The sequence below is a fragment of the Hermetia illucens genome, chromosome 1, assembly GCF_905115235.1.
Source record: "Hermetia illucens chromosome 1, iHerIll2.2.curated.20191125, whole genome shotgun sequence".
In the NCBI taxonomy this organism is placed as follows: domain Eukaryota; kingdom Metazoa; phylum Arthropoda; class Insecta; order Diptera; family Stratiomyidae; genus Hermetia; species Hermetia illucens.
Genome location: NC_051849.1, coordinates 72346499 through 72374156, shown reverse-complemented (window position 1 = coordinate 72374156; position 27658 = coordinate 72346499). Strand labels below are relative to the sequence as shown.

Sequence of the window (27658 nt, the reverse complement as noted above, 5' to 3'; positions counted from 1 at the left end):
AAAGTCCATCCAGTTTTCTCCTTTTAGTGAATAAAACCATTGTGGTTTTATTTGGATTAACTGACAGACCATGTCTAAGGCACCAACTGTCTATCAAATCAACGGCACGTTGTATATTCCTACACACCGTTCCAAGATCCCGATCAGCAACAAGTACAGCCACGTCATCAGCATAAGCCTGAGCGTGTATTGGCAAATTTTGCAGTTCGCATAGCAGTGAGTCGATCAACATACTCCACAGAAGCGGCGAAAGCACACCTCCTTGGGGCAGCCCTTCGTTGCTTCCGTATTCAGGTAGCGATCGACCCCTACCTCAGCGCACAGCAATCTTTGCGTTAGCATAGCATGGATCCACTTAATTAAGGCACCATCAACACAGTCAAAAGCCCCTTCAATGTCCACGAACACCCCCATCGCGTACTCACCATTCAAAGTTGCATCCTCTATCTTTGTGACCAAAGAATGAAGAGCAGACTCACAGGACTTTCCACGTTGGTAAGCATGTTGGTTTTCACTAATTGGGTGTGACCTAAGTGCGTTTCCACGAATGTGACGCTCCACCAGTCTCTCCAAACCTTTCAGTAAGAATGAAGTCAAGCTGATCTGTCTGAAGTTCTTTGGATTAGAATAGTCATCTTTCCCAGGTTTCGGTATGAAAACTACCTCAACCTGTTGCCAAGAAGAAGGCACGTAGCCCAGAGCAAGACATCCTCGAAAAATATTTCTTAGAGGTCGCTCTAAATGCTTCATACCCTCCTTTAGCATTGCCGGATAGATGCCATCCATGCCAGGTGCTTTCAAATGTTCAGGACAGTATGGCAGCTCTCACCTTTTCATGGGTAACAACCGCTTTCGCAGTGTTCCAGTTCCCCTTGCAACGCTTGCGTGTTGAAGGGGTTGCAAGAACCGTCAACTCACCCCCTACCACTTCTCTCACCCGTTCTCCCGGGTGCTGTACTTCCAGGAGGGTCTGTACTGAGTCCAGTCTGGAGTTCGTGAAAGTACCGTCGGGTTTTCTAAGAGAATCCAACTTGGCCGACTCATCCCTTTTGAGGACTCTCCACAGCCTTGAAGTCTCCCTTTCGCCTTCCAGTTCCTGAAATTTAACCAGTCTTCGTTCTTGTTACTTTTGCAAGCACGATTTAGAAGCCGCCTGGTTGATTTGCTGAGTTTTTGCAGTTCTCGGTTCCACCAAGGAACCGTTTTACCGCTTTGGCCTCGGGAAATAGGACAAGCTTCTTCATAGCACTCTAAAGGTGTGCAGTTCAGAGTTTTCAATTCATCTTCCAGCACCAAAGGAGTCCTTAGTCGCCTAGGGAACTGTACTTTATTGCCAAAAAGTTCATTGAACTTTGCCCAATCCGTTTTCCTAGGGTTCCGTCTTTGTACTGCAGACTGTTCGCCCGCAATAGTCAGATTGAATTCTAGATATTGGTGATCTGACAGTGAGACCTCGTCTAGCACTCGACAGTGTGTAATCAACTCTAACAATTTATGGTACAGATTGTTAGGTCAATTACTTCGCTTCTTCTCGGTCCCGCGAACGTAGGGGCATACCCTACGTTTGCAGTCATAAGACCAGCTGAAGTGATGAAATCAAATAGCTTCTTCTCTCTTGGATTGCATTTGCTACTGCCCCAACAAATATGTTGAGCATTCGCATCGCAACCTTGTATATCTAGGAAGCGTCGTTTCTGCCGACGGTGGGCAGTTCGGTCTCCTATTAATAGCGCTTTCACTGCCCTGTCTAAAATCTAGAAACGCAGTTATCTCAACATGAAGATCAACCACAGAGTAGCATATACTCACTGTGATCGAAAAGCGGAAGTGGTGGTGGATTGGTGACACATTGGAGAGGGGCGCAAATTGCATTGCGAGCCATGCCATACAGTGGACTCCACTCTGGCAACGAGTGGATCGCCCCAAGAGCCCCAAGGCGCAGAACACGGGAAGCCATGGAGGAATCCGAGGGTCATGTCACATAACCAAGGAGTAAATGGCGACTATATATTCGGGATTTAAACATAGTACTTTTTTCTCGCCGTTGGGTATTTTCCGTGTTTATCTTGTTCTTCCCCGAGAGATGCGATTTCGGTACCAGCTTCACATAAAGCTGGAATTCCTTTAAATAATCAAATTTAACATGAATTCATTGCAGAATTCTTAGCTGTTTGTTGAAGTTTGTCATGGCTAAACATACCAACTATGCTCAACATACCCTAAGATGATGACCATCTTACAAGTATATTAAGTGTGGCACTCGCATTTGGCACGTAGTTTATATCTGGTTGTAAAACCATGGCCTCTAGCATCATCTAGTAGCCATGAAACGGAGTTAGAACCACACAAAACCAAGAAGAATTCAGTGAGTCCCTTTGGAAAATGCCTTCCCGTATGCTGATAGGCTCTAAGATATTGGTATCCTCGGAAGAGCGTACTGATAAGATGGTATTCCACCCTTCCATAACTATCACCAAAATCTGTTACTTTTGAATCGATGCAATACAAACACGAGATATTGATTAGCCAGGTATACCGAACTTTGTCAAAATCGAGCTGATAATGAATTTTTAATTGCAAACGCCAAGTCCAACTTAACAAAGCATCCCTTTTTCTCCTGTTGTTGGTATCGTGGTGTACATTGAACTCTTATTCCGATAACGGGTGTTACTTGACAATCAAGTAATTGATTTTGCATCTGCGGTGTCCGGCATCATGCCCTTTTAGGGCACTATACTAGATCCCCGCAGTAAGGAAAGATGGAATTTCCTCCTGTCAATTGGTATATGCTATGTTCTAAACAACCGTCAATACTGCTGAACATTTTGTGCCAGAAACTTTGCATCCTATTCAGACCAGGGCTCCCCAATTCTTCAGTAATATCCACGAAGTTCACTGAATGGAATTAGTTTGACTGACTATATAAGGCAGAAAGTTCCTGCTGGAGTGTATTCATAAGTTCAACTGTAATTTTTTCAGTGGCAATGGCTTAGTTTCCGGCACTCTTTTCCTGGCATTGTCAAAGTTGATTTGAGCCAACCTAACAACGTCCATCAATATTGCCCTTATAGACTTTCTGGGCTGGATCATTTCGGGGAGGAAAGGTACGAGTATGAAAGCTACGAGCATTCCAGAAATGAAAACCACTGCAGAAAAGAATAAGCCGGTTCCACTTTCATAGAAGAAGGCAGCCAAAATGTAACTGTTTGGACGAAGGAACAAAAAACTTGTAGAAATAAGGGATGCTTATTCACCAGAGGATGACAATGAGGGCGTTCAATATGTAGACACGAATGACGATGAGGACATGGATGATGAGGATTTGTTTGCTCTTGAGCCTAATCACTTTCCAGAATTATTCTGTCTTCCCGTTTTAGACGATTATGTCTTAGCTGAAGTCAAAACTAGAAGCAAGTTCAGATTCTACATTGCTCAAATCACCAAGATTACAGATGATAAGGCAGACTACGGGGTCGAATTCCTACGATACTGAAAATGAAACACCTTAGTGGTGACATTAACTCGGTTACTGGCGCAGACATGAAAGGCAATTGGGAAATCCGTCAATGGCTCAGGGTACTCAAAGACAAAAAGGTTTCACTTTATTCGGGATTGATTTCAGCAATTTGAACATGGACTAAATGTAAAATGATTTCAGGTCGTGCCTCAATAGGAACAATTGAATTTATTTTTTTCATCCAGATGCCTTATTTTATGACTTCAACTTAACTAATTGGAGAAAACTTTACTTGAGCACTACATAGACTCATTGTAATCAGTCTAATCAGATTTGCTGGAATGCATTGACCTGCTGCCATCTATCTACTTCATTGAGAATATTTGGTCAATTGTTGAATTTCCATGTTGGAATCTTCTCTGATATTCCCTGGCGCTGGCATCTACTTTCAGTAGATCCAGATAAAACAATGGTAGCACTCACAAAAGGGAGGAAATTGAATTGTCTGAAGAGAAGAAATGACCCCCCCAAGAAGAAGTAAAGTATCTGGGACTCATTCTAAATAAGATTCGTCGTTTGAGTAAGGGCTTAAGAACAACACCAAGTCTTCGCTACTTATGTTAAGAGACGACTGAGAGGAATAGAAATTATTAGGTTAGCAACTTGCAAATGTTGAAACATTGCTACTACCGGAAAGTCGACAATGCCTCGGATAAGGACTGACGAAACGCCGAGGACTTTGGCTATCGGAAATCGACTACGATTGGTATCTGGAATGTGCGCCTGCTCTTCGGCAACGGTAGCGAAGATCCCCAGAATGCTCACTTTCTCAAACACGAGCGAGAAATCCAACGATATAAACTGGACATTCTTGGCATAAGTGAGTTAAGATGATGGGACTCTGGAGAGTACTCCTCCCCCCTTACCTAATTAATGGCAATGTGCTTTTGAACTCTAGAAGGCCGAGTGGTAGCAAACATGAATCCGCTCTCGGGTTACATCTGGCGCCTACCGTAAGGGGTGCCACTTGACCTAGAAGCTGCTTTCTGACACACTCCTCGCTGCAAGATTCCGGTTCAGATCTGACAACACCTTGCTCGGACATATGATGGGGAACAAAAGTCTTGGAGACCGTAACGATAATGATGGGAGATTTGTGGATTTCTATGCTTTCTACCGCCACATTGTTCGAACACAGAGCTTAGCATAAGGTCAGCTGCATTTCAACTGACCGCCACCGTTCGAGCAATGAGGCCGACCATTTTGCGATCAGTACTAAATTTAGGAGTTGTATTCTGCATGCGCATAATAAGAAAGGCGCTAAAATCGGTCACGAAAGGGATCATCATATGATGGTCACTTACCCTCACTTGCGTGTTGCGTCCGCCAATTTTCGCACGGTTTGGGAGCTGTGACCCTCAAAGTTCGAAATCAACCGCTTGTACAATCCAGCCGTTCCTCAACAGTAGGAGAACTATCTTGGTAATCGGATAGCAGATGCACCAAAGAACCTGCTCATCGATATTTCTCATATCGATGAGCATCAGGCCACTATCAAAAATGCTCTCTTCTCGGTTGCTACCGAGGTCGTTGGCCACATTCCAAAGGATGTGATAAGATCTGGTTGACTACGGAATCGTGGAAACGGAACGATGAACGGGTTCTATTGACGTGTAATGCCCGACTTAACTTGATCCTCTTCATCGATTTCCAGAAAGCTTTCGGTTGCGCGAAAAGAGAGTGTGTACGATGTGCTACTAAGGACATTCTGGAGAAGCTAATAGCTGCTTTCAGAGCGAAATATGATGTCCCAAAATATCAGGTGCTGCATCGAGGTGAAATTAAATAATTCGAGGTCGGAAAAGAAATCCACCAGGGTTACATCTTGTCACCGATATTATTTCTTCTCGTGATCGGTGACATTATCCACCACGCTGATGACATCTGTTTACTCTCTCATCGGGTGATGGACTTTAGCCAAATGGCTCTGGGTTTGGAAGGAGAGGCAGGTAGAGTTGGACTGAAGGTAGACACCAACATAAACAAGGCCTTCAGTCTGACGTGATTTGATTCAGATGCTCATTGACAGCTAAGTCGACTGGTATTCGACATCCAGTCACATTACAAATCCCTTTGTTATTAGTGAAACGTAAACTGCGATTCTCCTCGATCAGGCCGTCGATTGTTATCGATGGCCTGTTAGTACTCTTCTTCAAACCATTCACTCTTTCTCAGATAATTTCCCCTGCCGTCGCCTTGATTGCTATGTTTAGCCGAGACCACTTCATGTCAACGCTATCACCTATGGTGTCGGTTCAGCATCAGGACTAGATACTTTCCTTGAACCAGATAACTTTGCTCTACAATACGAATGTAAGTTGGAGGTGCTAGATGCAGCTCGTTTCTCAATAAGAATGTGATTAATCCGGTTGAACGTCGTGCCTTCTGGTGAGGACAACGTTCTAACAACAAATCAATGAGATTACCTTCTTTCTACTGAAGGCAATCTAATTAGCCTGGTTTCGATCTATTTTGCTATATCGTGCAGGCTATGGTCTCCGGTAGGTCCATGATAAAACGACTTTTTCCGATATTTAATTAATATTAATATTTAGATCATTCACAGATGGTGAATCAAACACTGATGCAAGGACTCGTCTTTTACTGAGTCGTCCTTGTTTTCTGTTGAAAAAAATAATTTCCTTTCGGAGCACACTAATTCTTTCTTTGATTGGCCTGAAGTCTGAAATCTTCTGGTGGAAATTTGACTATAGCTGCGCAAACCTGGAGAACCAATCGGCTAGTCCTTATTTTACAGTATATGGATCTCGTCTCTCGTCTCTCGTGCTTTTGCATTGTCTAACGGCAACCAGCGCGAGGGTGAAAGACGATTCGGTAGTGAGGCTTTTGGTGTTAAATTAACGTACGTTGCCCACGTACGTTGAAAAATACAATGCCCAATATACAAACTCCACTGAGGCACTCATTAGGCTTTGAACTCGACTAGGTCCTTGCATTCGACTGTTACCTCCTAATTTTGAACTTCAACCTTTGGACTTTCTTAGCCTTTTTACGATTTGCTGCGCAAACTATCCGCTAACTTCTCAGGCCATCTACTCAAATCAAACATAAAGTCTGTTTCTGCGAGCACCTGATGCAGGATATGAGCGTAGAAAATAGTTCCTTTCTTGAAAATAATTATTATTTCGTGGCGGATCTTTTGTTTTGTCCTTGTTCTACTTTTTTATGGTTTTGTGTACAACGAAACCTTATTGAAATCGATTCAATGTCTGTCTGTCTGTCACACGTGCTTTCATCAGAAACACACATACTTCTACCTTTGATCATCCTTCTGCCTTTGACACCCCTCCCCCGTCCTCATACATGCAAAAGAGGAGTTTGAATTTCTTTTTCACCAAATATGGTAGTCTGGGCTATCTAATCGAAGGTATTCGTTAGTACTTTTCGAAGCAAGTCTTAGTTTTGACATTCGTTGGAAAGGCGGAGAGTTCGAGGGTTCAAATGATCATTACTTTCACGAACCCGTTCTTAGAATCTACCCAGCCGAAAGATCTGAACAAAATCTTGAAGCTGCCTTTATATGGTGTCCAGGTTTCAAAATAATAGTAATTTACTATATTTTCGGGAGCTTCACTAGAAACCCTCCGCCCCCTCAAATGTATCCTAGAGTCATAAAAATTTGTAATAGACTATAGGATGGAGCATAGAGTTTGTTCAAAATTAGACTATTACTGACAAATTTACAGTAGCTCGAAATTGTGGCTCTCGTGTGTGCGCCCAAGACATTAATATCAATATCACACTAAAGTGAGTAGTTTGACATGCAAAATGGAATATACATCACGGGCTTATTAATCATTGGAGTTTCACGAGTTTCCGATTGTTCAATTTTTCTTGGCACTGACACCAAAATCGAGAAATTATAATACTAACTTCTGGGGGTATCATTTTATCTTTCTTCGGTGAAGAGTCTGGTTTCTTCTTGACACTTTACTGGAACCCTAATGCCTCACTAACGCCTTCTCTCCTCCATTCCCCCGTTGTCTCGACTACTTTGTCTTGCGTCTCAGGCATAATTCCGCTACTAGGCACAAGGACGTATTCTTTCAGTGAACTAATGTAAGATAACCGTGTCAAACTTGGATAGTTCTCATTACAATTCAACTCTCCTTTATGAACTCACAGCTCATTTATGCGTCCCAATGGTTAAAGGAACGCTGTTCCCGTTTGCCTACTAGTATTTCCCTCTACATTCCTTTATTCCATAAAACAATGTTCACCGAAATAAAACCCAAAAATTTTTTAAACAACTTTTCAGATTAACGTTTATTTTTAGTATTTTTCCTTCGTGTTATCAAACAATATATACAGCGGAAAAAATATTACAAACGATTAAAACAATATAATCCAGTTATATATTTGTTTTGCATACATATGTAGATATATACCTAAAATATAATACCGCATTCATAATTTTGCTTTCACTCATTTTTCCTACAATATTTATTATCAAAACTAACTAAAATATTAGAAATAAAGAATATTCATTTATATTTATTTTAATACATACAGTTTTGAATATACATAATTCTCGTAATATGTCTTCATCATCGTTTCTCAAAAAATATACTCTACAAGGCTACAAATAACTTTGGGGGTGAAAGGATACCTGCGCAATGCAAATCCTATTAATAACGTTGTGTCTTTTATTCGTAGTTCTTCTCTATTGTTTGAAAAGCTAAGTATGTAGCATGGTTTAGCAGGAATTGTTACTTTCCTCGGTTTGAATTAGAATAGGCGTAAAGTATCTCAGAAGGGAGTTGATGCAGTTTTGGGTGTTGTTACCAGTAACTATCTTCTCTTAAAACACAAATTTGAAAACTATGCAATAATCATGTTTGCAACTTTATCACGTAAGTTATTAATTACCTATCTATAGATTTATAGGTAGATTTACATTACAAATTAGCAATGTGGGAAGGCAGTGAAAAGTATTCCATCAACGTTGCCAATCGTTGATTCATAAAGCGAAATGGGAAAATTCGGTCGGAAATACCATAGCGAAAAATTCCATTGAGTTGCATATGATGCAAGTTCATCGTCATTCTGTTTACACATAAATGGAATGAAACAACAAAGGATATCAGATAATTCTCTCATTTAAAACAGCTTTGGGTTTTACAGTGGATCCAGAAAAGTTGTGCAGTGACTACATTCCAGATTTCAGGGAACAACTTTTCCCACCAATTGTATTAAATAACTGAATTTAATATACAGAGAATATTTTACATGGGAAAAGATATTTATCCAAGTTTCTTCTAACTCTCGACAATAGAAGATTTGGATGCTACATATCAATTAAAGTTGTAGTGCCACATTCCAGGTCAACACGTTTATCACATGCATGAACTATGACACACTCTGCAACCGATTACCGCTGACCAACGTGTTAATTGCGACATTTAGCAAGTTGCCTCTAAGTTGTAACCGGGGCACAGATATAGATACTGGAATCAAAATTTATCAAAGGCAATTGGTGTGAAAACACAACCAAAATCAAAAGAGTTCACACAAGGGCAAATTATGTGGTGCAATTTCAACTAGAGCAGAATTTTCCCATTTTCTCATATTTCAAATGCAACACAACATCTGTTGAATGTAGCAACAAAGAACTAAATGAACACAGATCTAAACCTCCATCCCGTATATTTCAATGCCGCAGGACTATTATGCAAGCCATTCGGCTCTGAAGTTGAAGATAGAAAATGGTGATTACAAAGGGAGTGACAAACTAGGGAGTAATCTAAGTAATTTCATAAATACAAGGATTACAAACGCAAGGAATTGTGGCGATTCTTCTCCATTCATGAATGTCTCCGCTAAATGACCACAATCTTGACTACAATCCGCTACAAATGCGCAAGGATTTCCATTTCAGAAGGAGACGTTTCTGGCTCCTGTGATGCAGAAATGGTCACGATAGTTACCAATTCCTTGCGACTGCTGGTGGGCGCAGATGATTGTTCGTTCCTAGAAGTCGTCGCTTTGGCACCAGTTGAAGCCATTGTTGTTAGAATCGTCGACGCCATTGATTTCGAAGGACTACCAGAAGTTTTTGTACAACTAACGCTACTACTACTACTACTGCTTACAGAATTGCTAGTCCTAATGTTATTATAATTAATATTATTGTTATTACTATTAGTAACTCTAGGATTAAGTTTTTCGTTAAGGTTTTGGCTTTGATTTGATGAAAAGTGTTGTTGTTCGTTGGGTCGCGCAGCACCAGCAGCTTCTATCGCTATCGTGTGGACCGATTCTTTGGTTATGGATGGTGTCGTTGATGTTGTTATGGATGTTGCCATCGTTGCAGACGTGCTACTTGGAAAATTGACTTGAATTGATGATGTCGTTTCAGGAATCAAGGACACCGTGTTTTGAAGTTGGTCGATTAATGTTGCAGTTGTCGCGATGTTTTGTGGCACATTTCCATTATTCGAAGATGATAACGTATTTTGATTGCTGCTATTATTACTGAGCGCATTGTTTCTGTCTAACGACTCCATCGAATCATTACCAGGCGTTGTGGTCGGCGGACGTGATATGCTTGTGATGGTATTTGTATTGGCGTTGCGAGAACGATAACTTGGAGGCAAACTGTATTCAGATCCTGGTCCACCACATCCATTCCTTGTTGTACTCAGAGGAGCTCTAAAAATAGAAAGATAAATCGTTTATTGGTTTGAGGCAAAGTAAATTTACGAACTGAAATGAATCATACATTTATAATGAGGATGCGACAAATCAAATTGAACGACCTGAATATTAGACTTTTGGATATCCAAAGGCTGCACAAAAGGAACAGTACTTTATGTAAAATACTAGATTAAAACAAAGCTTTTTCATATTTTGAGGATAAACGACTTTTAAGTCTATCAAAACTATGTAATTCCATTCGAACGATAGTTAGGGAATACTTCATTAGCTTCAAAAAAGTTGACCAGGCTCATGGTGAAAGTATTTAACAAGAGCGAATAGCAGCTCCGGTCATTTCGTTCTGGAAATTTCAGAAAAAACAACGCCTCGTACACGTCTAACTAATTCCAGAAAAAGCCAAAGAACAACTGTGCAAGAAGTAAACATACGCATCGATGATTTCATCAAGAAACTCGATAAACAGATGCACATGATTGGGTTTCAACAATTGTGCCTCAATCAGGCAGGGAACAAGAGCTACACCATTACAAGCTGGACATACTCGTCCTGAATGAGATGGAGTGATGGCGTAGGTCAGGACGCCAGACAACTTTTAGAGATATCGAATTGGTGGAACTTAGCGTAAAACCGGGGTGTCTAGAACTTCTCGTTAAGGCAGGCCTAAAATGGATCCCGGTTGTTTTGCCGTTGATGATGAAGAGAAGAAAACCTTGCGAACAGAATGCCATGAGGCACCAGTTCTATGTCTCACAAGAACATTAATCATTCAAGGAAAGGAGTTTTTTTATCAGAGAAAGATGTGCACCTTTAATCTTGTCGGTAGTAAATGTATAGAAAATACTATAATAACTGCCAAAAGTTCTCATAGGTATTCAGTCTTTCCAAATGACAACATTGAATGATATTCGCCTATTTCAGAAGGGAACATGTCGAAATAATAGTGATCGCCTTTTCTTATTTAGTTCAATTCAAGAGAGAATCTGGTCTGAATATGCACATTTTGAGATAAGCATGATATATTGGATACATGAGAAATTTGAATGACTAATGCAGGAATCCGCGATTTGGCTCTGAGGTTTCCCCAACGTATAAGGTTTTGTAGACCAAGTTGCTGTATTCCATTTGAATTTGAAGGAAATATGCGGAGAATTCTACAAAATTTTTTTTCCCTATATTTTTCTGCTATTGTTGTTGCTTGTTGTTTAAATTTAAATTGTTGCTTAAATTTATATTTTTTGTTACTTCCGCTTTTACTCCCAACCAAGACATAATTGGAAGATATCGAAGCAGAGAGGGAAGCCCACAGCCCGCGCCACACCAACACTTGAGACAAAAAAGAAGATACATCAAATGAAAATGTGATTCGTTGCAGATCTTCTTTGCTTAATCGGGACACTCGACACTGTTTATTGGAAACTAAAAAATCCATGGTAAATTGCAGAGAAATACAATTTCCGGGGGAGTAGTTAGAAGGAAAAGTTTATGGTCATCAGCGAAAACCAATCGAGGCAAGTGAGGAGAGGCGGGTGGTAGTTGATTAGAAATAAAAATGATAGGAGTCTAATATACGACCCCGTGGTATACCATAGGTAAGAGAAAAGGAAATAAGATAGATTATGCAACCATCAAAAGATATTTTTAAGAATTACGTAAGATCAGTCTCTCAATCTAGTTCAATCTGGGTTTGAATTTCAGTCGTCCCGGATGTCCGTATTTGTTTTGCTGCTGTTAGCTTATCACTTGCACAGCATCAAGTATGATAATCATTAAAGTGAAGAACAGTCTTATCAGAGATTGTGTGGATGTCCTATATTCACTAAGGAGTGAATAGGAAGCACTATGTATAAAAGAGGCGAAAGTTATGGGAAATCAGTTTAAAAAAAAAGTATCTTGTGATATACTGAGTCAAAAGGCCTCGAAAAATGGATATAGATTATGTGGCCTTTCTATTGAGAATTTAGACGTTTGCTACGAAGTTTATAAATACAAGTAAGTTGGTAGTAATATATCCGCATTTTGTAAAGCTGTGCTCTTTACCTAGAAGGTTTTTAAAGTGTACGGTAAACCAATCATTGATGTCTCTCCAGGATTGTGGAGCAAGCTGGAGATAGGATAGTAAGTCTCACCAAGAGCAGTATTGATATTTTTCCAAAAGCGATTACATCAAAAATTCAACTGATAACGGCTGCGGATTATTCAATTAGCAGCGTCACACGAAATGGTTGTTGGAAGTACCTGGTTTGCGCGGAAAGTGGTCCATAAACATACGTGGGCCCCTCCAGACGGGGCCACTTTCAACCAAATTGACCACATGTTGATTGAACGCCGTCACCTCTCAGCCTTGATGAATGTCAGAACATAGGGGGGCTAATATGGCATGGTGCTCTGAGCTCGAATAACAACACCACTCAGAATCCCCTCTGAGAATCAGGTGAGAGTTAACACTGAAGCTATCCACAACACAGCCCTCCGCGACACCTATAAGAGGGAAATGGATGCTGGAATAACCGCGGCTGACAGTTATCCTGGAGATGAAGCATCAACAAATGATCTTCACAATCACCTGAAAAACGTTATCATACATAGCGACTTCACAGTCGGAAAAAAGAAGCCTGGGAGAACCAACAAGTCTGTGAACTAGAAAAGTACAGGGAGCAACCGCACCAGGCGCGGAAGTTATACCAACAAGTCAGCAGGATGAAGCCTTATACACCTCGATGCTCATTCTGCCGAGACAAAGAGGGAAATCTGATTTCCGACAGAATGGGCATATTAGAGCGATGGGTTGAGTGCTTTGATGAGCTTCTGAACAACCAGAACATCGGCGAGTTGGAGGTCCCGCCAACTGAAGACGACAGACAAATACTGCCAGTCCGTGCAATTCATCGGCTAAAAAATCATAAGTCGCCAGGAGCCGATGGAATTACAGCCGAATTGGTTAAATATGACCAGTTACACCAAGTGGTTCATCAACTTGTGCTCAAGGTATGGGACAGCGAATCAATGCCTGACGAATGGCAAAGAGGCATTATCTGTCTCATACATAAAAAGGGAGATATCACACAGTGCAGCAATTATATGTAGAGTATCACGTTGCTGAGTACCATCTATAAGATATTCTCCGCTATCTTGCTAGGCCCCATACGCCCAGAACATCATTGACTCATACAAAAGAGGCTTCACTCCTGGCAAATCAGCAACAGATCAGATTTTCTCTGTGCGGCAAGCGATGGAAAAACTGTTGAAATATGGACAACAGTTGCACCATCTGTTCATCGAGTTTAAAGCCGCCTATGATAGCATAGCCAGGGTAAAACTGTACACGGCCATGGGAGAGCTCGGTATCCCGATAAAATTAGTAAGACTGACTAGGCTGACCCTGACCAATATGCAAGGCCAGATAAAAGCAGCAGGATCACTCTCAAGACCATTCGACATCAACAACGGTCTACGACAAGGGGATGCTATCATGCGTCCTCTTTAACCTGGCCCTCGAGAAAGTAATCCGTGATGCTAAGGTAAATGCAAGAGATACGATCCTCTTTAAGTCCATCCAACTACTGGCCTATGCTGAAGAATGATCCGAGACATGCAAATTGCCTTCATTCAGATCGAGCAGGCGGCGCGACATTTTAGGCTACACATCAATGAAGGCAAGACAAAATATATGGTGGCAACATCAGCACCGAAAACCAACCAATCAACAACATCAAGCCGCACTGGTCAAACGGGAAGAATAAGGATAGGAGAATACAACTTTGAGACCGTTGATAATTTCTCTTATCTAGGGTCGAAAATCACAACCGAAAACAGCTACAATGATGAAATCCACGCACGGTTGTTGTTAGCCGAGAAAGCCTATTTCAGCTTACAAAACCTGTTTCGCTCGAAACGTTTCACCACACTGTACAAGGCAATGACCTTGCCAGTCCTCATGTATTCGTCGGAGACTTGGATTCTTAGCGAGAAGAATTGCGAACTCTTGGCCGCGTTCGAGGGAAGAATCCTGCGAAGAATTTTTGGCCCCCTACATGAGGATGGACGATTCCGTAGCCTACATAACGGCGAACTGTCTGGTTGTGAATAAAATCTGGCTAAATAGGTTACGGTTGGCGGGTCACTTAATCCTTATGGATGAGGATGATCCAGCCCGGAAAGTCTATAAGGGCAATATATATTATTAAGGCAGGCCTAGACCGGATACCGGTTGTTGCGCCGTTGATGATGATTGGAAAAGCAAGTTTTTATTATTTCAAGGGTCATTGAAGTAATTGAACCCTTTCGAACTAGCACACTCCTCCCTTTTGTAGGCAATATCTAACCAAAATTAATCTTTTCTACGTAAAATGTTAATTGGTACCTTCCATTTGATACCCCGCATGGCAATATTCGGTGAAAAAATGTCACCCATCTTTTACGCAGGTTGGGACTGATTGAACACAATGCCTTTTACCAATAATCAAGAAAACACTTGAGTTGAAGGCAATCTCACTTTCAGTGCCTTTTAATGTTGTACGCGAATAAACTTCACAGACATTCGCTAATAGCTTCTATGACAATATTAAATGTATTTTAATGAATTACAAAATTGGCAAGCCGATACTGTACTTAAATGAAACGCTTCCTAATCATATTCCTGTAATCAGACATCGAACAACGAAGTCAAATGTATTGCTGTTGAAGAGAGATAATGGATTAGAGCCTTGGAATGTGTTAGAGGACTTCATTCAAAACCATAACGGAGACTATACGATTACATTAACCTGTAAGCAATGTGGTCAACATTGCCCTTTACCGTGATTATTACCCTGACTTGACTCAGGTATTCATTCACAGCTGAGCCGACTGATATCCGACGTCAAATCCAGATACAAATTCCACTGCCACTAGTGAAATTTAAACCGCGACCTTCCGTACGACAGCCTTGTGTTCTAACCACTCAGCTGTCCGGACTACATTGATGAAGATGGTCATTGGTAAGTAAAAGAAGAGAATCGGTGAAAGTACAGTCTTGAGGAACAATGGTGTATTTTTATAGTAGTTGGATACATATAACATCGTCAAAGCCGACAGAAATTGAACGGGGAGGAAGAGAACTAGTATCGAACTTCAGGGGTAAAATTACGACACCGAAACCATCTCACTAATGCTGTAGATATTACTGTTTCAACGACCTGTAAAGTATATTATTGGGCAGCCTTCAATTGAGAAACCGGTATGAACGGTCACTTATAACACAGTGTATATCCAAATACCTCCTTACCTGTATATTGATGAGTGATTTTGACACCTCAGGCACATCGAAGTAGTAGCAATCTGCCTTCAGTTCGCAGGACATAACATTCTCCAGTGTGTTTGAAATCTGAGTTTTACCTAATGAAGAGGCACAGCCTTCAAGAACTACGTCTAAAACACTTTGAGGTTTTATTGAAACGAATCAGAAAACCGGAAGCTGGACGCTTCGAGTATAAAGGTTTTGTGATCCATCTTGTCTGAAAAATGCCCTATTAATTTTATCTCATTCGCGTATACCGCCAATTCAAAATATTCCTTGATAAACATAAATATTTTCAAACTCCTACTCCGCCCTTCATATGAGCATGACTAAAGCAAATTTACCAGCAGGGATGTAAGCCTTATCAGAAGAGGTAGTCCATTTTAATTTTAGCACAGCAGAGGAGAACTAGTGCAGTTGCTCTTAATGTTAGAGTCAAAACCCGTATTACCTTTGGCAAAGATGATCTTTAGACCATCCTTTCCATCAAATGGATTGGAAAAAATGGAAAAAAATATCTGAAATATTGTTATAGTTGAAGCAACTTCATTTAATCTCAGGGTGGCATCAGTACCAGATCAAACCTAAGGAGTTAAACAATCTGCTTATGAAATACTCCATGAACTCAGTAGTTAAGATATGTTTTGCAAATGGCAATCCAGAAGGTAAGCCTAGTGAAAGGTTTCCCTTTCGAAAAATAGATATTATATGGAACTATCCTCTAGAAGAATTAAAAAAATAGGAACTGAATACTATACTAAAGAAACGAATGCAACTAAATAAGGTATCAAGTAACTTTGTAATTTAAACCACTATCTCAGCAATATAATAGCTCATAACAGGGTTGGTATTGGTGGTACGTACCAAGATATTCAAGAATATGTAAATTCTTCAAAACAAATTTTGGTACTTGACACACAGCCAGAGGGCACAACAATAACCATTGGTTCATAGCAATTCTCAGGATCCAATCAAGTGCTTTGACTTAAATACGTTTGAGCTTGGAATGTATCCTAACAATCCTAACAAAGTTGCTTTGTATCATGAAATCACACATTGTACCCCCGGGGATTGCTAATGAATATTACACTCCGGAGGATCCACTCAAATACCATAATTTATATCCAGTTTACATCCGATATAATTTCAAATTCAAATTCTGCTCATTAAACATACAATCAACAGACATACCTTGTATGTATGTGCCGAACTCCACTTTTGGTCCTGCGGCAGTGAAGTGACTCACTTCACTTTAAACATTCCCGCCTAATTCAAGTTTCCATCTATGAATCCAAGTATTCAGACAAGTTATTATACGTAGTTCCTGTGGAGCCCCAATTATTGATATTTCCTCACAAGTCATCTTTTCCTTTGAAAGTCTATATATTTGCGCACCCCCGCAAGCTTCCTGCTACATATTTGAATTCAATTCGCAATTTCATCCTGTTTACGATGAATATTAATGATGCATGCAGCGCATTTATACAAAACGTAGAAATGCCAGGGATTGTGGTGGATGAATAAGCGGATTGATGAGTTTCATATCCTGGGCTGTAAATTTAATTTAGATTGCAGGAAACATAAGAATGAAATATGAGCCAATGGTATTATGAATTGAGGATGAAATTGAAATTCTTGGGAGTAGGGGGTGCGGTTGGAGATATCGATATTGCTCATGACAAGGCAAAATGTTTCCATTATGATATTGCAGTGAATATTGTTGGCCAAACAATGACCCAAATATTTGAGCGATCAACATGAATTCCAAAATTGCCAGATGATAGCATTTTATTAACCCCACTTATTAGTAGCAACGGAATTTGCACCAAATTACGAAATATTTCCCGCAGAATCGGAACATTATTTGACAAATGCTCCAGAAAGGTATAAGAAGGGAATCCACTATCACTAATAACTGATTCTTTTTTCATCACATAAAGTTAAAGGCTATGTAGTCATCCATTAAATTCAACAAAAAATTAAACCAGTTACTGGACAGAAAAAAGTTACTCGACAGAATGACGAAAAAGAAAGAATCTGTCAGCTCGACTCTTCAGGTCAGAAATATGTTGTGGATTTTCTATACAGGAATATTTGGGTGGTTAATGGATCCATTTGTACAAAGCTCATAATCGAAAATTCGGATGAAAGTAGAAACACCGCTGCCTTACTTTATGATTTCAACATTGGATTGTGGATTCTACGATTAATCAGGCGATTCGCTCCCTTGCTTGCTGATCCTTCCTCTCATTTTTGCTTCAAATTCACAAAACCGTTGGTATGGGGTAAGCTACCAAAAGAAAGAAATAAGGTTGGAAAAAACCTTAGGCTTTGTACTTTTTTTCCTTTTCTCTTATTACAGCGACGTCTGCTGGTTTCTCGTTCAACAGATTGATATGATAACAAATAACCTCTGGCAGATTCTCTTGATCCTCCTCGAGGTATAATGCCTCACGAAATTATTGGAAAATTGGCGAAGCAACATCATAGAAGCTTATGACCGATCAGCAGGAACAACCTCAAGTTCAGCTGCCTGAGCACAACTCCAAATGTTAAGGACTGTTTTCGACAATCGAAAGCAATCAAACGGAAACAAGCCAGGTAATTGTTAGTGATCCAGGAGGGGTAATAAACCCTACATTAATACGCGTGCTATGACAGTCTCTGTTTTTTGGAAAGGGTATGTTCAGATTTCCATGCTATCATCCCTTAAGCCAGGTTAGGTTGAGGAAACGCAAGCAGGCATAGTTTCATTAAGTGTACAGCTTTCTCCTCATCTTCTTCACAATGGATTTGGATATAGATCCCATCATCTTGATTTTCTATATATAGATCTAGTTAGAACTAGACTTGTCATTTCCTCATGTATTCCCCGGAAACTTGGATTCTTAACAAGAAGAATTGCGAACTCTTGGGCGCGTCCAAGGGAAGAATCTTCCGAAGAGTTTTTCGCCCCTACATGAGAATAGACGATTCCGTAGCCTACATAACGACGAAATCTATGAGCGATACCATGACCGTTAAGTTGTGGATAAAATCCGGCTCAATAGGTTACGGTGGGCGAGTTACTTAATCCAAATGGCTAAGGATGATCCAGCCCGGAAAGTCTATAAGGGCAATATTGATGGTAGAAAAAGAAGACGAGGCAGACCGTGCCTAAGATGGAGCGATGGCATAGGTCAGGACGCCAGACAGCTTTTAGGGATATTGAATTGGTGGACCTCGGCGCAAAACCGGGATGTCTGGAGTTCCTTATTAAGGCAGGCCTAGACCGGACGTTGTTGCGACGTTGATGATGATGATGACGTTCGGTTGCGTGAATCCTTACGACCTTGCCCTTTAGAGCAGACTTAACAGTAAGTAGCTTAACGACGAAAGTCGATTCTCATCTATTATTATGAAGCTATACCACCGTCAGTCTCCTCATTACCGTAGGTTGTCGAGGGGCCTGACACTCGCATATGAAAAGATTCGATCGATCGAATTTAAACAGATCTGACGCCAGTTTTCCATCAATTGGATTCATATAGCGTGGCCGGTTAGAATTAGTAACGTCACTTAAGGAGACGATTCAAATAGTTGGATTTCATGAATTTTTCCGGAAGCATTTTTCAGCTGTCAGTAAAATGCTATATATCTCCGCTTCGAATAAAATAACACGGCAATGAATGAAAAAACAAAACTACTAAATTTCGCATACGATTCAAAACTCATTTAAAGGGATGATTTTGCAATATATTTGGGCGAATAAGACACTTGCCGAGCTAATGTGGTTTCTGAAGGACAAATGTGGTACGAAATATGCCCATATTCCATTGGTTATATTATATTAGACACTAAAATAAACAGTCCGTATCTAGCTCAACATACTCTCACCTGAATGAAGCTTAAATTTATTTGACCGATAATAGGTCCCCAATCACTAAAATGTTCAGTTAACATTAGGCAAGAATCAAAACAAGGATCTACGGGAGTTTGATTATGATAGACATGAACATTTCAAAGGATTTCTTTGGCTTAAGATGAAGATCCTTTATTTCAAGGTATCAGTGAATGATTAACATAAAAAAGTCACGTCTTAGAAAGAAGAGAACTATTATCTAAGGAGACTCAGCCTCCCGTAGGCATTATGTTCCATGTTCCATGTGTTCCATGTAAGAACATTGGATTATATCATATAGGAAGTTACTTTTCAAGCCTGGAAGATATACTGAAATAATAATATTGAATGAAGATGTTATTCAAAGTAAAAACTCGGCGAAGCGATCTTTGGATTGGTTGAGCATATGCCTCTCGATTTCGTTGCCCAGGTTTGAATTAGGTCATCAAGATTAATTGTCTTCGTATTTGTGCTTGTCTCCCTGCTGTAGACCTACAAGGGCGAGGATGAAATCGGTATTCATAAGAAACGTATTTTCTCAGTTCCTGCTCACCTGTTTTGCAATCGTTGACTAACGCATAAGAAAATAATCTCCAATGTTTGCAGAGAAAGCACGATATCGAGAAGGGACCGCCAGCGGAAACAAGGATCCAAAAAGGAATTTCTAGCAAATCATCGAAGGAAATTGGCGGCTATAATGAACAATAGTGGCATACCCAAATACAACAGTCAACTCGGGATGATATCTTGGCTATTTGCAAACATTCAAGTTATTGCAAATGGCGCCCAATATGGGGCCATAATACGTACAATAAAGGAGAGAAAACACATTAGGAGGTTTCCAGAATCACTGCTTTTTCTTAATGCATAGATTGTTAGCTTAACTAACCTAGAATACGATCCAGAATGCGAAATTCAGGGTCCTTTAGATTTTATATGGGTAGAAGCAATAAATCGATGATTATGAAGTTTGGAGGAATGATTTATTACAAAATCACCAAGAAGACGAACTAGCATTCGGAATGAAATCATATTTTTAAGGGTGCTCTTCTTGTGTAATTGTGGGATTATTTTGAGCTACATTGAGGTTCATATTCTAAGAAAGTAAGTTGGTGATGTAAAATTAAGAGCCTTTTGGTTTCAGACAAAAATTGGAATCGCTGCACATCGCATAGTTGGAGAACTCCAGTTGCGATTTTCAGCGGAATACTGTCGCGTAACTTTTTTATTTTTAGCATAAACTTTTCAAAAAAATCCCTAAAGTTGTTCGGAGTATGGCTTATATGGTAGAATGTCCAAACTTGATTGAAATTCCAATAATTCTTCCCACTAAAAAAATCTCAAAAAAGTACGTGAGAAAAGGCCTCCTAATATGGTCTCCCCCTTAATATGGGCTGAGTGAAAAACCTACCTCCAAACTTCATTTGTAATTGCCAGATAGAGACGAATTCAGATTTAAGTTTTGCTTTGGGTGCTGTCGTGATTGCCCTTCAAAATGGAGGTTTTCTGACTACATATACTGTTCGGCACAGTAGACTTCTCCTACCTTGCCTTCGATTATAAGCTATAAAATTTGTCACTTTTTTGTTTGACCTGATTGCATCTGGAAATACGGGCTTTTCAGGCGATGTGCTGGAAAGCTACGCCAGTCTGAATTTATTGTTTTATTCCAGGATCTATTGGAAATTTTTCTTGCTCTTTGGGAAGAAGAAAAGGGTAGGCTTGGAAACATGGATGTAGCCGGCTAAACTCGTACCATTCCATCAACAAGAGTCCATCTGCATCTAATTTACTGAATTCTGGATTTCCCCTTTCATGTTTTCGCCTACGTTTCCAATATGACGTGGTGGTCTTCTCGATGGATTTCGCTTCCTATTGCAGGGCCGCTCTGTCATCTGGATAACTTATTACATTCCTCAAATTAAACTCTATGTATTTCAGCTCGGGGTTTCAAGACAAAATTCCATATGCAGGAACCATTGTGGTGAGTTTCAGGTTTCTACTATTGCTTCGCTGGGATATTTTACTTTGCAATAGCGTGTTCCCCGCCTTTATATATACCTCAAAATAAAACTGTCTATTTTTTCCACATTTGACCCTTTATTGACATTTATTCTCTAGTTTTTTCTGGTAAATTATTCTCACCTGAAAGAAAGTCTTAACCAAAAAAATATTCACCAGGTCTTTAAGAGTTAAGCCAGTTTCTGAAGACACTAAGTACGCGGCACCCGCATACGCCTTCAGGAATAATTCTATACTATTGCAACTTATATCTACTATGGCCAATACTCCAATCTGCAACTTGAAGACCCGCAGCAAATGATCAAGAAAAAGTTCCCAGAAGGAAATTACATTGATCGGAATTGTAGCAGATAGTTTAAAAAGTGGTGAATGAAGATCGTATCAAAAGATTTTCTCTTAGCATGCTATGAAAGACAGACTCCCAAGAAAGTGTTCCTCAAAAGAAGTGAAGGTCCCTGAATTTGGCGTACAGGGAGCATATCCTCTAAGAATAAGAATAAACGGGCATCTTTGCCCATAGATAATACCGCTACCAAATATTAACAAAATTAATGATAAATTCATATATAGTGTCAAAAAAGCTCTAAGAAAAATTACATAAGCTGCGTGAAGGCCTGGAGGACGAAGGGAAATCAAAATAGCAGACTTTAATCAATAATTTCCTGCATGAAGGCCTGGAGGACGAAGGGAAATCAAAATAGCAGACTTTAATCAATAATTTCCTAAAGGTGGATTACCACTTTGGTGGCCGATTTTGGGATACGGAAATAAAAAAAATGAAGCGGAATCAAGGAAAATGGTCAATTTGATGTGTATTATATTCGTGCGGGCCAATATTTTCTTTCGATTTGTTAATCCAGACAATACTTATAACATACATACAAGGTTTTCGATATCATCCTGAAAGAGCTGCAACTCCCACATCTAACTATATAACAACTCAATATTAATCTCATCTCTTTTAATATCTCACTGGACTACCCCTATCTGCTCTTATCTATCGACCATACCAAATGCAATCTCTTAAATGGCATGATAATAAAGAACAGTTTTCTTGCCTACTTAAGACCATTAATCTGCCAACACTACTTTCCTTCAAGCGGACGTCCGTCCGCCATGATTCCCAGCTTTTCTCCAACCACTTGAACAAATGGTCGAGAAGGCGTCCAGGCAATTACGAGAAGAAAATAAAAGCACTCAACATTAATGATACCAACTCACGGAGTAATTACCTACCAGCAAAAGTGAGTAACGAAAGGGACTGGAAAAAAAATAAGAAACTAAACAGGGAAATTCTCCTGGGACATGAAAAGAAATCTTTCTGAATTTCCCACCCACTTTTCCATTAGAACACGCTCATCACACACACGAAGCCCTCAATCTTCATCGCTGGCGATTGTGTTTATTCCTTGAAGGCAACAACTAATGTCAGCACCAATTTACACGAAACAAATCCAACATTTACACTCAGTTGTAATTGAGTTGTTCTGTGCAAAGTCCTCTAATAAGTCCATCAAAGCGTTTCGGTATAATCCTACGGTTCGATGCTGCCTAGATGTTGTATCAACTTCGATCAGAACTTACAAAAAGTGTCATCACTTGAGTATCCCCCATGAACACATGCAGGCGAAAAGAGGGAAAAGGATATGGAGTTACAGTAATTGATTACAGCGTTTGGATAAGTGGATTCTGATTTCAACATATTTTATCCTGAATAAATATTACCAATATTGTGAAAGCTTCAGTTTTCCTTATTTCTTGGTCCTTAATATCATCGCCATGGTGAAAAACCCCTTGGTTCTCTACATCCTGAGAAGTATTCGGAAGTTTGTTCTGATATCACTCCTGAATGCTATTAAGAGCGCAAGGACAAAATGCTAGTGGACTTAATCTCGCTGCTGACTTATATAAAAATACAAAAATACAAACTTTTGGAACTATTTCAGTACAGATTTTGTAAAATTCTTTTTCTTCGTAGACACTTTCAGAGAAGGCAAGGTCTGGAAAGTTATAATTTGTTTCACAAACCCGTACTCATAAAGGTGCCACTATATAGGCCTCAAAATATACTTCATACCGATACCAGTTTAAATAAACTTAATAATATATATATACATTACTATTTGCTATGTAAATTATAATAATAAATATATAACATATTATATATTTATAAACCATATATATATCTATAATTTCTACATTTTTTAGAAAATGATTGAAACCCCCCTTAAGGTCATCCTAGAATAATCAAGTTTTGCAACTTTATAGGTTATACATAGCCTTAATAGAAAAAAGTCTGTGGTAATCGTGCCGTGAACAAATGTTATAATAGGTCAAAGTTGTCTCTTTTATACAAATTTATTGTAATCTGAGTCTTTAAATGTTGGTATCATATTAAGCTAAGTAGTCTGACAGATTAAATGTAAAAACATAATAACCTAGGTATAAAGATCAAATGCCCACTCAAATATTCTTATAAAAGAAATACACAAAATCTTTTACACCTGAAGCGCTTAGCTTCCTCCACCAACCCAGCTTGTTAAATTGTGAATTAAGAATAACATTCACTAAACTACGGATAGATGTCAGATATGATTATCAGAAGTAAATGAGGCTAATATTTAGATGAAAATGGTTGATTTGACAGGTAGACGGTATTTACAACAGCTTTAAAGCGTACACCAAGGAAGGACCTTGTTTTTACTATTTATTATGAAAAACGCCATACTCTCCAAAACTACCAAAATGAGGTTTAAAATAATACTATACTTTGGAATTTCACAGAAAAACCGAAAAACCTTTCTATTCCTTAATCATATCTTAGAAACACAAAATACGCAAAATACAAATCAGAGTATGATACTAAAAAGTAGAGTGCAAATCCTGTCATTGTTAACAACTTTATAGTAATTTAAACTGCCCTTTTTCGAGTAAGTTTACTACAATCTATGACATCATGGTAGGTGTATCTGTATGCAATAACGCAGTAAAGGTGGAAAGTTTAAGAAAGAATATATATTACAAAACTATTTTATTTCAGATTCAGGAGGCAGAATGTTCGTAACACTGCTTTCAAAACCAGCATAGGTCAAGAGGCGCTTCCGCGATTAATAATAACAATAATCGTTAGTGCGATAATCCAATTGGATCAGGGCCTTGAAATGAGGCTACTTTATTTAAGACCTATACTACAGGATTACAGTACCCGCCCGTGATTATTTGACTCCGGTACTGATTCACAGCCGAGTCAGCTGGTATCCGACGTCAACCCACGATACAAATCCCCCCGAGATTTAAGCCGCGACCTTCCGTCCGTCTAGCACTCTAACCACTGAGCTATCCGAACTGCGGTTTCTGGGATTTTTAGAGATATATTTTTAGAGTTGGCATGCTACCATACGTGTTCAACCAGTCCGGGATTATCCTATGAAATAAGGGATTTAAATTCCACAGTAAGTGTAACCTCATTTAACTGTAGACATGTATGAGCCAACCAGAATCCAACCTCTCACAATACATCAAATTACGGCCGATTTTGGCGGAAAATAATTACAAGCAACGCAGAACCTAAATTACATATAACTCATCCTGTACTTATCCAATTACATGCTCCCTGTTTTTACACTCATTTTGAACCTGAACAACATATTTCCTATGGGAGCAAGTAATGAGAGTTGCACCAAACTGTTCAAAAATTCGCGAAGTGCTTGTAAATCGCTTCATAAGTTGTCAAAACCGTATGCGGCCGAGCTCTATTCAGAACCAAAATCACTCTGACCACAAATTGGTAAGCAATCGCGGGGGATATATTCCCCTGTAGTGTTCCCCATTGACGGATGGTCTTTCCTTGACATAGTCTAATCATCTTTTCCGTATTTACTTACTCCGCCAGTTATCATGAATACAGAGTTGAAGCACTGTATTGTGGGAATACTCGTGGGATCGCTCGTTCCTACTGTTCTGTAAGTTAAGTAGAGACACAGCGTTTGACCACGGGTATTATTATCAACCAAGCCAAAGCTTCCTTGCTTACCGAGTCCTACGAATGGGTTTAACGGTTTCATCATTTAGCTTATTTCCAGTCAAGGTTCAGGTCTTTCTTCGCACTTTTGCGATAGGCCACTACTTCTCATCATATCCTTCACATTTCCTCCTTCTTAAGAGATTTTCACGGTATTCTTTTGGACCGCCAATAGTTTTTAAATCAGGCCGTTGTGTAGCCAAGTCGTATTTTCGCTAGCCTTTAGATTCGGGTGTTCACCAATACGTTTCACCTAACAATGGCAAAAGTTGCAATGCTTGCCCGAACGTGCAATGTTAATTTCTACTGAGATTATTTTACTGAAGAAATGTTCCTCCTTTTAGCCTCTTGGATACAGAACCTGAGACAGTAACCTGGTAATGGCAAATCTGTATATTCTTTTGGAAATTGCACATCCCTATAAATCAAATTATCGAACCTGTTCTTAGGAATTCTTATACATTATGCTTTCTTATTTCATTGTTATTGAAAATGTGATGAATTCGGTAGAAGTTAGTAGATATAAAAAAACGGCAGGGAGCTCCAAGATTTTCTAAAGTCGAGATAATAGTCATAGTAAAACGTTTAAATGAAAGCGAAATTTACGTGAAGGAGGAGATATGGGAGGTCAAAATTCGGGCCACTCACTTGCCAAACGTAAGCCGGAAGTAGCTAACTGTGTTAATAATAATAGGATTTCCACCAAAACTTTCCAGTACGATGCTTCCTATTATAACCTATCTTTCAGCAAATTATACGGATGGATGAACTTAAGGAGGCTTCGCAGTAAATTTTTAGAATATAATAATGTTCTATTATTAACTTTATTTGAGCAGATATTATAACGTATTTGGAGGTCTAGATAACATTTTCACGGTTGAGTAACTTCTGAAAACGGGTCCTGGAATAATCGACACTTTGCAGACCCCCGCACTCTTTTCCTTCGCAATAAACGTCAAAATCAGCTTCGAAAAGTACTAATTAAGACCTTTCATTTGATACCCCACATGACTATATTCGGTGGAGAAAACCTTTCCACCAAATTTCATGTTAATTGGTACAGTCGTTTCTGAGAAAAGTTCATTTGACAGACATACAAACAGTGAACTGGCTTGGTTTTCAACAAAAGCTTTAAATCCCATTCAGTGCACAGCAACTAATGGGTTCTCTATTGCTATAACGGTCTCGAACATTTTATCAAACAATCGTGGGCCAAGAAAACCCGACATCTTCCTATTTCAAGGGACTACTCAACTGAGCTTCAGTTTGGGCCACTGTCCTGGAAACCAAATTAAACCCGAACATGTACTGCTTAGCGGACAAGATCAGGAGCATACATATTAGCAGGGATGCTTTCCATAGAAATTCTTTAGAAAGAAGGCCGCCGTCGTTACGATAAAATGTATTTAATCGAAGAGTCATCGAATGGCAAAAAGATCGCAAGATTCGCAAACTGCTTACATTTGAGGATGGGCTGTACGAAGGTACGCGGAGTCAAACTTCGAAGTGATACAATTCTTCAGCGGGCATAGAGCTTACTGTTCCATCGATTTGATCATAACTATTCACAATACCGCTCGAATATATGAAGCATGTTACATTTCATTGCCCCAGACAGGCACCTAACACCGAAAAATACGATGGAGTTCATGCTGGAGACAACGAAGGCATTGAACCAAGTGAAAAAACGGGTTATGAACTATTTGTGAGCAGCTAAGTCAGCTAGAATTCAGAAGAAAACAAGAAACAAGAATCAAAAGCCACAGTTAAGGGCTGATCTAAGCCAATAACGCAATGCTTTAGAGCGGTTCCTGGAGGAGAATGGAAAGAGGAGGAGGTGGTTTTAGTGAGTAAGATTTTAACAAAACCGCACGCAGAAGCCACCTTCACTTTCTAACGATTAAAAATAAAATAATAATAATCATTGACGCAACAATCCATATTGGATCAGGGCCATGAAGTATGTTACAGCACTTCATTCAAGACCGTAACGGCACACTACAGGATAGCCTGTAGAAGGTAATGTGGTGAGCATTGCGCTCGCCCGAGATTATTACCTTGATTTGACTCAGGTACTCATTCACAGCTGAGTCAACTGGTATCCGACGTCAAATCATACAAATACCACTGCCGTCATTGAGATTTGAACCGCGATCTTCCGTACGACAGCCTTGTGCTCTAACCACTCAGCTATCCGGACACAAAATAAAATAAAGACAGTTAAAACAAGTCTAGAAACCGGAAGCTGGACGCTTCAGGTACGAA

General features: G+C 39.6%; 1 protein-coding gene across 2 annotated transcripts in view; it reads right to left on the bottom strand.

Annotated features, from left to right (window-relative positions):
* Positions 1-7788: 7788 nt before the first annotated feature.
* Positions 7789-27658, bottom strand: part of LOC119661153 (mucin-5AC-like) — a 265154-nt gene continuing 245284 nt past the window's right edge. For both annotated transcript variants that reach the window (XM_038070365.1, XM_038070366.1), the window contains one exon: positions 7789-10189. In XM_038070365.1, coding sequence (XP_037926293.1) covers positions 9388-10189 — 802 coding nt within the window. In that variant the 3' untranslated portion in view covers positions 7789-9387. The remainder of the gene's footprint in view (positions 10190-27658) is intronic.